This window comes from Rhamphochromis sp. 'chilingali' (assembly GCF_963969265.1).
Source record: "Rhamphochromis sp. 'chilingali' genome assembly, chromosome: 1".
NCBI classification, from domain to species: domain Eukaryota; kingdom Metazoa; phylum Chordata; class Actinopteri; order Cichliformes; family Cichlidae; genus Rhamphochromis; species Rhamphochromis sp. 'chilingali'.
Window position 1 is genome coordinate 5,176,194 of NC_137929.1, and position 12,000 is coordinate 5,188,193.

The following is a 12,000-nucleotide window of genomic DNA, read 5'->3' on the forward strand; positions in this document are numbered from 1 at the left end:
CCGTAAGGCCTCAAATCTGAGCACAATATTTCTATGAGTAAGAGAGAGGAATGTCGTAAGGCCATAGGATATCCATGCTTCAAAGTTAGAGTCGTGTCTGTTTGGAATAAAATCCGAGTCGAAAGCAACCCACCTGAAGATTTTTAGCATTTTGTGTATCCCACAGATGTTGATTACCTTCTGCCAAACTTGGAGGGTGTGGGTTAACCAGGGGTTCCCCAGCTTTTCCAGCCGGCACATTAGACCCTTATCTGCCATTACAGCTTGTAGGGGGAATCGGTCCAACAGGCTGGACTCCAGTTCCTTCCACCTAGCCGTGTATGTTTTGTTACACCAATATAAGAGGGGGGTTATTTGAGCGACATAATAGTAATTCCTGAGGCAGGGGAGACCCAGTCCTCCCTTTTCCTTGGGGAGCTGGAGGGTAGCATATTTAATCCTTGGCTTTCGGCCCTGCCAGATAAATCTGGAGATCCATTTGTCCCACTCAATAAATTGGTAATCGCTCACTTCTATTGGCAAGTTTCTAAAAAGATAAAGCAGTCTGGGGAGCGTGTCCATCTTGATTGCGGTTACCCGGGAGCTGAGACGCATAAAGGGGACCAGATTCCATCTGTGCAAATCAGCTTTTATACTTGCAGATATTGGCTCGTAGTTTGCCTGAAAGAGCAGCGAGAGGTCCGCAGTCAAATATATTCCCAGGTACTTAATTTTCTCATTATCCCGATTTACTGTAAATTTGAGTAGAGATGTGTAATATTCTCCTAATGTTGTCAGTTGTTTGTCTATAGTGAATGAAACCAGTCTGATCTAAATCGATGAGGTCAGGTACCAACTTCTCCAGTCTACGAGCAAGAATAGAAGTAAATAGTTTGTAATCCAAGTTAAGGACACTGATTGGTCGATAGTTTCCACATTCTCGTTTATCTTTCCCCTCTTTTGGGATAATTGAAATAGTTGCCTCCCTCCAGGAGGGTGGGATTTCTCCCTCCTGTAGGATGTAGTTAAATGACTTCAGCAATGTGGGGACTAGATCTGCCCTCAGGGTGCGATACCACTGAGAACTGAACCCGTCCGGCCCAACTGCCTTACCTGGTTTTAATCTGGAAAAAGCATTAATTTCTTCCACTAAAATGGGATGTGTTAGAAGCTCATTTTTGAGAGACGGGAGTGAAGGTAATTCTAGAGAGCTAAGAAAGGCATCAGTACAATTCTCCTCCGTAGCATTGGGCTGTGAGTACAGCTCCCTAAAGAAGGTCTCAAAACATTTCTGAATGTCTTCTAATTTTGATTCCAGAATATTAGTCTTGGGGTCCTTGATTTGGTATATCGTACTTTCCTCTAGTTGTTTGCGTTATTTATGTGCCAGATATTTTGCAGATTTCCCTCCTGTCTCATAGTATTTTTGCCTCAAAAAAATTAAGTTATTTTGGGCCTCCTGGGTGTAAATATCATTAATTTCATCCTGTATTTAGGTAAGGTAAGGTAAGGTAACTTTATTTATACCTAAAGGCAAGGTAAATTTGCTTTACAGAAAAATGACAGCATTTGACATCCCTTTAAAAACACACATACCTAGTAAATATATAAAACTCACTGTGACACATACTTTAATATTTCGAATCAAAAACAGTTCTTATTTAATTCAGTGACAGCAACGGGGACAAAGCTATTTTTATAACGCTTTGTCCTGCATCTCGGAAATAGAAACCTCCGTCCTGAGGGAAGAAGCTGAAATTCACCCCTTAGAGGATGGGAACCATTTTTAAGGATTGATAAAGCCATCCTCTGTACCTGCTTAGAGTACAGGGAGGCTAAACAAGACTGTGGCTCACCTATCAGACGACTGGACCATCTCACTATCTGATTCAGAGAGTTTTTCTCTGTGACAGAGGTCTGACCAAACCATGCCACCAAACAAAAGGATAAAACAGACTCAATAAAAGAACGATAAAACAAAGTTAAAATTTTTTGGTCAATGTGGAAATGAACAAGTTTCCTAAGGCAATAAAGGTGCTGGTGACCCTTTTTACAAACTGATTTGCAATTTTGATCAAAGTTCAGTTTTTCATTTATTATGGTCCCAAGATATTTATATGATTGTACTTGCTCTATTTTCTGACCTTTAATTAAAGTGACTCTGTGCCCATTTTGTTGTTTCCTAAAATCAACAACCATGTCTTTTGTTTTAGATATGTTCAGCTGGAGATAAGACTCCTCCCACCACTGAACAAAGTCATCAATGACTGGGCCGTGGTTAGTTTCACCCTCTTTCAGTAAGCTGACAATAACAGAGTCATCTGCATATTTAATAATGACCCTGTTTTCATGTCTGCCCTGACACATATTTGTATAGAGAGTGAATAATAAGGGCGATAGGACGCAGCCTTGAGGAGAACCTGTGGAGGAGAACACTGGGTCAGACAGAACCCCATTTATTCTCACTCTTTGTGACCTGTCAGTTAGAAAATCTAAAATCCAGCCCAGCAGGTTTTTCCTGATTTCAAACTGTTCTAAAAGTCTTTTAATTAAAATATGGGGCTGTATTGTATTAAAAGCCGAAGAAAAATCAATGAAAAGAAGTCTTGCAAAAGTCCCTTTACTCTCTACATGTTTAAGAATTAGATTTAGTAAAGTCAAAAGTGCGTCCTCCACTCCTCTGTTGGGCCTGTATGCAAACTGCATTGGATCCAGCTGACTTTCAGTCTCTTTCATAATCACATTTCTGATGATTTTTTCAAAGACTTTCATGACAACTGAAGTGAGGCAACAGGCCTGAAGTCGTTTAGATTTAGGGACAGGAACCACGACTGCTTCTTTCCAAAGAGAGGGCACATGTTGTGTTTGCAAGGATTTGTTAAAAATAACCTGAAATATAGGACTGAGTTCATCAGCACAAGATTTAATTAGGCGGCCACTAATATTATCAGGACCTGGCTCTTGTTCACATTGACTGTATGAAAGGCCTTTTTAACATCGCTGAGTTCAATGATAAAGTGCTGAGTATCTCTCAGTTTCTGTTTCAGTTCCAAAATATCCTCGCTAAAATCAGAAGAACTAAAACGAGCATAAAACATGTTTAAAGCATTTGCAAAATCTCTGTCTGAATTAAAACCATCTAAAATGACCTGACTGCTGCTCTGGGGATTTTGAAACCCTGCTATGGTTTTCATACAAGTCCAGGCAGACCCAAATTTTTTGCAGCAAATTTGCTTTCAAGAAGGTTTTTGTAGCTCTGTTTTGCTTTCAAGATCTCGATTTTCATTTCCTTGGTGGCTGTCTGAAAATCGGTAACAGCCCCCTCTTTAAAGGCCTGTCTCTTTTTCCTTAAACAGGATTTGACACTTTTAGTGACCCATGGCTTATTGTTAGCGTAAATTTTAACGCGCTTACGGGGTATAATCATGTCTTTACAAAATACTGCATAAGAGCTAGTAACATCCACCAAAGCGTCGAGATCATCTCCACAAGACTGAATAAAAACTTCCCAATCTGTACACTTAAAACATTCCTGCAAGGTAAGCACAGATTCTTCTGACCATATGTCAACATCCTTAGTCTTTGTCTTCTCTCGTTTTAAGACAGTTTTATAGATGGGCAGAAGATGCACACAGTTATGGTCAGAAGATCCCAGAGGAGGAAGCGGGAGGGATTTATAAGCATTCTTCACCGATCCGTAACAAAGGTCCAACATTTTATCCCGTCTGGTAGGACAGGATACATATTGATACAGATTGCCCAAAGTTGATTTAAGGGAGACATGGTTAAAATCCCCCATTATAAAGTTTGGGGCATCAGGAGAAAGCGCCTGCAGCTTCTGCACTACGTCTGAAATGATGCTGCAAGTGGAGGCGGGGTGAGCCTTCGGGTGAATGTAAACTACGGTTATAAAAAGTTGTGGAAACTCACGAGGGAGATAAAAAGGGCGCAGTGACACAGATAAAAGTTCAACATCTGGTGTACAAATACATTTTCTAACAGTCACAGCGCTACAGTAACGTTTGTTCACATACAAGCATACTCCCCCTCCTTGAGATTTCCCTGTTACCCGTGCATCTCGATCCCGGCGGAAGGGAGCTCCAAAACCGTCGATTGAAAAATCGGCGTCCTGATCCATCTCCGTCAGCCATGTCTCGGAAAAAGCCATTACACAGCTGTCCCTGAAGTCTTTCTGGAACCTGACGTTTCCCTGGAGTTCATCTAGTTTGTTCCTAAGAGACTGAACATTTCCAAGGATAACAGACGACAGGGGAAACCGACTGACCTGTTGTCTCCTCATACGCAATTTAACACCTCCACGTCTCCCTCTTTTCCTCTTCCTCTTCTCACTCGTTCTGTTAGAGTCTTTATGTATAAAATCCGGTATACATGAGGTGAGGTCCTTACCATCATACGGTAAGTTAAGTTGTAACAGTTCGTCGTGGGAGTAAACAATCCTCAGCTGACTCACGGCCTCGCCCACCTCATTGGAAACAAGCCAGCACAGTAGAAATCCAACCAAAATGAAGAAGAGAGAATCCATGACGTTCTCACTGTTGTGGAGCGTGTGTCACTTTGTAAGAAACTGTCACTTCTTTCAACCAAAACACACGGCAACAAATAAAACCAAAAAGAAATAATAAAAACTTAAAAACTTAGGATGCCAAGCTCTCACTCACTGCCGGTCGCTGCGTGCGCATGCGTGCGCATGCGACCTGATATCCTGCTTCACAGTAGGATTTGCGGTGTTTATGTCTTCCTATTCTTTCAACTTTAAATTTGCCTGTAGTTCTGCTAATTTTTGCCCTTTGATTCTCTTTAAGTGGGAGGCGATAGAAATTAATGTACCTCTCATTACCGCTTTGAGCGTATCCCAAAGAATAGCTGGCGATACCTCTCCTGTGTCATTAACATCTAGAAATTCTTTAATGTCTACCTTTAATTTGGAAACTATGGCAGGATCATTAAGGTGCGATAACAATTTCCACAGTGTGGTACATTTTTTCCTAGCCACCTGCAAAGATAGAGAGATAGGACTGTGGTCAGATAGATCTCTTGTTAATATGTCACAGTCTTTGACCCTAAACCTATCAACTTTAAACATAAAAAAGTAGTCCAGCCTTGCATACACTTTAAAGGAACCAGAGTAATGAGTGAAATTTCTGGTAGATGCGTAGCGGTCCCTCCATACATCTATTATCCCCATCTCTACCATATAGGAATTGACTTTTCTAGTAAGTGCTGTTACCTGGTTGGTTGGGGAGGAGGAGTCTAGTTTAGGGTCAAGTCTAAAGTTAAAACCCCCCCACAGACAACTATCCCCTGAGAATCCACCAATAAATCAAACCTATTCCTATAGAATAGCCAATCGCTCCCGGGGGGAGCATAAACATTTAAAATTGTGATTTCAGACCCCTCTATCCATTCTGTTATTCTAACCAATCTGCCTTCCTCGTCACAGAGTTCTTAGATATGTTCATAGTTAAGTGTACCAGAGATAAGTGTAGCCACACCCCTCTTGTGTTTGGACTTAACGGAAGAGGAGAATACATATTTAAAACCCTTTCTTTTCAATCTCAAGTGATCTACTTGGTTCATGTGTGTCTCCTGAAGTAATGCAATCTGGGCCTTCTCCTTCCTTAGTTTGGACAGTATCTTATTCATCTTAATCACGTTCAGAACCCCGTTAACATTAAAAGAGATTACTTTCACTGACTCACTTCCCATAAAGATATATTAAGTTACCACAGTGCATAAACTCAATAGCAGCAGGCAACCCCCTCTTAAAACAGTAACAAGTGAAAAAAGTTAGGAATGAACTGAAAACATTTGAACATAACTGGAGCTTGAAAGCTCCTAAGCTGGCTTCTGACAGTGGAGCACTTCCACTGACACCCTCACAACTTGAAGGGAAACCCCTTATTACCCCCTGAGTTAGGGGGCTTTCCACTGCGACGTCACTCACAGCACGAGAAGCCCCACCCATTTTAGCTCGACAGTAACCATATTTCACCATGTTGTCCATAGCTAATACATAACATTAAATTCGTTCTCTTCACGTCTGTATACTTGCAGCTTCTCTCTATATCCCGCAGCTCCTCGGATCTGACGCGGACGCCGACCACCAACTCCCCGCCACAGCGGGCATCTTTGTAGTTTTTCTCTGGGGGTTGCCGGTGGTGTAATCACCTTTACCGGCAGGCCCCGACTCGCCAGGTCAGCCGTTGCCTCCTCCACCGTGTTGTAGGTTTTCACTCCTTCTTCGAAAAAAACCTTAAGGCGCGCTGAGTAGAGGGTCCTAAACCGTACATTCTTCTCTTTTAGGACCTTTCGTGCCTCTGCATACTCCTTCCTCATAGCCATGATCTCAGGGGGGTAATCGTGGTCGAGGTTGATCTTGCTGGAATTCAGCATAAAACCTTTCTTTTGCCAAGCGAGCCTCAGCACTTCTTCTTTAACCGTGAAGCACAGGAATTTTACCAGGATCGATCTGGGTTGGGAGCCGTCCGGAGGGAGTAATGATAACGCTCTGTGTGCTCTCTGAATTTGTAACGGTGTTGATGGTGGGATGGCGAGATTCTCCCGGAGTAGCTTCTCCACAAAGTGGGCCATAGATGGAGCTCCCGATTCTTCTCCCTCCGGCACCCTGTACAGTCTGAGCGACTCCCTCCTCGAGTAAGCCTCCAGTGATGTTAGTTTTGTTTGAAACTTTTCCTGCATGCTTTCTTCCATTTGCGCAACATCTCTAAAGTTAGAAATATCCTGTCTCAGAGTGACGCTGAAAAACTAGTTCATGCATTTATTACTTCCAGGCTGGACTATTGTAATTCGTTATTATCAGGATGTCCAAAAAACTCCCTGAAAAGCCTTCAGTTAATCCAAAATGCTGCAGCAAGAGTACTGACAGGGACTAGAAAGAGAGAGCAGATTTCTCCTGTATTGGCTTCCCTTCATTGGCTTCCTGTTAAATCCAGAATTGAATTCAAAATCCTGCTCCTCACATACAAGATCTTAAATAATCAGGCCCCATCTTATCTTAATGACCTTGTAGTACCATATCACCCCATTAGAGCACTTCGCTCTCACACTGCAGGCCTACTTGTTGTTCCTAGAGTATTTGAAAGTAGAATGGGAGGCAGAGCCTTCAGTTTTCAGGCCCCTCTTCTGTGGAACCAGCTTCCAGTTTGGATTCAGGAGACAGACACTATCTCTACTTTTAAGATTAATCTCATATTTCTATTAAAAGTGTTGAATTTGACTGTTTGATGTTCTTTATGATCTCTGGCACCAGTTCATCTGTAGGCCGAGCTCAATCCATCCATTTAGTGAAATTATGTTTAAAGGTCTCCTTGTTTTCTGAGCGTGCACAGATCCTGAAGCAGAAAGCCTGGGTTAATAGAGAAATGATCATCACTGTGATGATGCTCATCATCTCTGACTGGGATTTGAGGTTTTGTCAAAGCAGCAAAGAAAGCCTGGCTATGTTGGACTGGGTGTGGAAGCAGCTCCCAGTTTGAGTTCAGGAGACAGACGCCCTCTCTACTTTGAAGATCAGCTTCAAACTTTCCTTTTTGCTAAAGCATATAGTTAGAGCTGGGCCAGGTGACCCTGAATCCTCCCTTAGTTATGCTGCAATAGACGTAGGCTGCCGGGGATTCCCATGATGCATTGAGTTTTTCCTTTCCAGTCACCTTTCTCACTCACTATGTGTTAACAGACCTCTCTGCATTGAATCATATGTGTTATTAACCTCTGTCTCTCTTCCACAGCATGTCTTTATCCTGTCTTCCTTCTCTCACTCCAACCAATCACAGCAAATGGCCCCGCCCCTCCCTGAGCCTGGTTCTGCCAGAGGTTTCTTTCTGTTAAAAGGGAGTTTTTCCTTCCCACTGTCGCCAAAGTGCTTGTTCATAGGGGGTCATGTGATTGTTGGGTTTTTCTCTGTATCTATGAAGCGCCTTGAGGTGACTTTTGTTGTGATTTGGCGCTATATAAATAACATTGAATTGCATTGTTAGTATCTCAGACAAAATCTCGTCTGTGTTCTGGAGCTTATCTTTGTGTTCTGCAACCCTGGTTTCCACATCATTAAGCCGCGCATTGGCTTTATCCAACTCACCCCTTATTTCCACCAGTTGCGCTTTCGTGTCTTTTCGAAATTCTTTCACCTCTTTCCCAACGCCTCTCAGTTCTTTCAGTATCAGCGTCAAACTTGCTGGGTCAACCTCATCTTCTGTCCCAGAATCCTCGCGGCTAGGAGTGGGAGAGTGGCCTCGGCTAGCCCTATAGGGGCTAACGTTAGCCCCTTCTGTTAGCTGCACATTGCCATCTTCCACGTTTTCAAACGTTAACTTCTTAGCTATTTTGTTCTTTCTGGACATCATTTAAACCCCTTTTTCCTCTTTATGTGCACTTAGTGTATTAATTTACTTGGGGCAGTTTTAATAAGTTTCAGTCGAGAGCTCTCGTACTAGGTGTCCATCCCCACGAGCGCCGGAACCGGAAGCCTTGAATAAAATGTTTAATTGGTTCATTTAAAAAAAACAAAATGTCAATTGATCTGACCTCAGAGTATTTAGTTTACAGTTTAAACTTTGTAGTCCAGCAGACAGAATCTTCACTCCTGAATCCTGCACATTTTTGATACTCAGGTCCAGCTCTGTCAGAGTAGAGGACTGAGAGCTGAGCATTGAGGACACAGTTTCACAGTTTTCCGCTAGAAGTTCACAGACGTTGAGTCTGAAAATGAAAACATGAACAAAGACTGATGTTAAAGTGTAATCAGGGTGCAATAACTAATCTTATATTTTAAGAATCCTTGTTGTTTTATGCTGAGCAGATGTGGTACGAAACAACAGTAAATTGATCAAGTTTACCTCTACTGTTTAAATTGCTGGATTTATTTTATCAGTTAAAAACAAAACAAACAAACAAAAGAAAAAAGAATACAAATCGGTCAGACCTCAGAATATTCAGTTTGGCGTGTGGACTCTCCACTGCAGCAGACAGAAGCTTTACTGCTGAAGCCTCCAGGCTGTCGGTACTCAAGTCCAGCTCTCTCAGACTACAGGACTGGGAGCTGACCACTGACAACAAATTTTCACAGCCTTCCTCTGAGATGTTACAGCTGCTCAGCCTGAAAAAAATAACAAGAACAATAAAACAATAATATTTATTATCAAATAAAATCTCTTTATATGTTGAATCTAAGTAATCAAATGTGTACAAATGAGTACACTACAATGCACAATTAAATAAAAAAATGTTCAAGAATTTAAGTGTAACAGAAGAAAAATATTTCAAATTAAACACAATTATTCCAATGTATGTAAATGGAAACCAGTGAAGACCAGGTTGATTTAGTGACAGTAGTTCAGTGTCTGCTGGCACAGGCCTGTGAGTACTGCAGTATTACACTTACTACAGTACTGCTGGTCACTTTATTAATTCTAATATGTGTGATTACTGTAAATGTAGTTATAAATAATGTATCACATCCTGGACTCTCATTTCATTTTCTGTCTAAAAGCTGCTTTGGCTCATTCCCCTTTAAAGCCCCGCTCTCCCTAACTTTATTTTGATTGGATGATTTCATAAAGCACGCTGAAGGGCAGTAGCCAGTTATCATGAGCTCCATCTCCTCAACCTTCTGGTTTAGAAATTATAAGAAACTGTAAACCTCATAAAAACCCGTCTTGATCCATGCTCAATCATCCAGGTTAGTAAATCCCAAAAGTTGATTCTGTTCATCTGGACGTAGCGCTTTCAGTGGGAGAAACATTTCGTCACTCATCCAGGTGACTTCGTCAGTCTCAGCTGACTTCTGGTTTCCAACCCTATAAAAAGTACATTTGCATAATGACTGAAACCAGCCCACTGAAGGAACAATAAGGCTGGGAGGTCAGTTCCTTGACCATTAGGTTTGAGTCATTATGCAGATGTACTCTTTATAAGATTGGGGAAAGCTGCAGTCAGCTGAGCCTGAAGAAGTCGTCTTGATGAGTGACAAAATGTTTCTCCCGCTGAGAGCGCTACGTCCAGATGAACAGAATCAAACTTTGGGGGCTCATAAAATCATGATTAGAAATCTTCTCAGATGTATTTTTACATTTTAGATCCACAGCAACAAAGTTCACAGCAGGATGTCTCTGTTCAGTAATTATTATGCCCATTACCTGCAAACTGTGAGGTACGCAGGTAATGTCAGGTAAACACTAGCTGTCTGAAACTGTTCCTGTTAAATGTGTGTATAAAGGAAATAAGCTGAAATACAGAGACTGGGTGGATCTGTGCTTTGACTTTGACACCAAAAATTTCTTCCTGTTAAAAGGGAGTTTTTCCTTCCCACTGTCGCCAAAGTGTTTGCTCATAGGGGGTCATATGATTGTTGGGTTTTTCTCTGTATCTATTACTGTACGATCTACTGTACAATATAAAGCGCATTGAGGTGACTGTTGTGATTTGGCGCTATATAAATAAAATTGAATTGAATTGAATTACATCCCATTTCAGGTACCTAGAACCTGAACCTTCTCTGGAAACCTGGGACGCTGGCGGGTTTCTCTTGCTTACCTATCTGCTCATCCTCTTTCTTTCTGCTCGCATGATGATTTCCTGGTTGAGTTTGTAAAGACTTTTGCTCAGGACCTTCTTGCTGTGCGGCAACAGTGCTAACCACCGTCCGCTGTATGTTTTTCAGTCATTAAATCAAACCATGAAAGATCAGCTTGCTTCTCGTGATGAACCTGTCTGTTTTCGATTCCACACCAGGGTCTGCCCACTGGAAAGTTCAGGGATAAGGGTGGAGGATACTCACACAAACATAAAAACCCAGATTGCAACTCCAACTCTCTGTTCTAGTTAACCAGACCTTTCAGGCTCTTGTTCAATCAGAACCTCATGGAGTCTGAGTTAGCGAGACAGTTAAACATCCCTCTATGCCCCCTTAATCCGCCCATTCCCACTAAGTCATTAAATAACCGAGTGTCCCCTCACATAACTCAGCGCACAGAGCCTGTCACCCCTGGCAATCACAAGAAAACACTTACCTTTTTTGCTTTTCATGCACCTCACAAACCACTCATACTCGGGTTTCCTTGGCTAGAATTACATAACCCCCACTTAGACTGGTCAGGTCAGAGGGTAATCAGTTAGAGTCTGTTCTGTCATTCAAATTGCCTTGTTTCTGCCCGTCCACCGGAACCTGTGGAACCATCAACCAACACTGAGACTGTTTTAGATCTCTCCTCTGTCCCCACCAAATGTCATGATCTTCAGGAAGTATTTAGCAAAAGTAAAGCGCTTTCACTGCCACCTCACAAACCACAGGACAGCACCATAGAACTACTCTCTGGCTCCACCCGGCCTTCTAGCTGGCTGTATAACCTGCTTAGACCTGAGTGTGCGGCTATGGAAAAGTACATTAAGGAATCCCTCGGTGCAGGCATAATCCAACGATTGTCATCTCAAGTTGGAACTTCTTTTTTGTGGGGAAAAAGGATGGCTCTCTCTGGCCATGCATTTACTTCAGGGGCCTCAGTGATATTACCATCAAGAATAAGTACCTATTACCTCATTAGCTCTGCTTTCAGGCCATTTCACAGTGCCACTGGGTTTACAAAACCCCACATCCGCAACGCTTACCACGTTTTCCAGATCAATCAGGGAGACAAGTGGAAGACCGTTTTAAACATGCCATTGGGGGACTACGAGTATTTGGTCATGCCGCCTGGGTTAACTAATGCTCCCGCAATGTTTCAAGATTAGTTAACGATGTCCTCCGGGAATTCCTTGACAGGTTCGTATTGGTGTATCTGGATGATATCCTCATTTTTCCCAAAACCTGTGAGGAACATCAGTCTCATGTCCATGCTATTTTTCCAACGTTTGCTGGAGAATAAACCTTATGTCAAAGCAGAAAAGTGTGAATTCCATTCCTCATCAATAACTTTTTTCAGTTACATTTTGGCACGGGGGCAGGTGAAGACGGATCTGGCAAATGTGAAAGCTTTAACAGAGTGG

The 12,000-nt window shown here is 42.2% G+C and overlaps 1 protein-coding gene across 1 annotated transcript in view; it reads right to left on the minus strand.

The window, feature by feature from the left end:
* LOC308399230 (NLR family CARD domain-containing protein 3-like) overlaps positions 1–12,000 on the minus strand; it is a 40,138-nt gene that overhangs the window by 17,598 nt on the left and 10,540 nt on the right. The window contains exon 5 of the mRNA XM_080886360.1: positions 8,545–8,718. Within this exon, the coding sequence (XP_080742486.1) occupies positions 8,545–8,718 (174 nt within the window). The remainder of the gene's footprint in view (positions 1–8,544; positions 8,719–12,000) is intronic.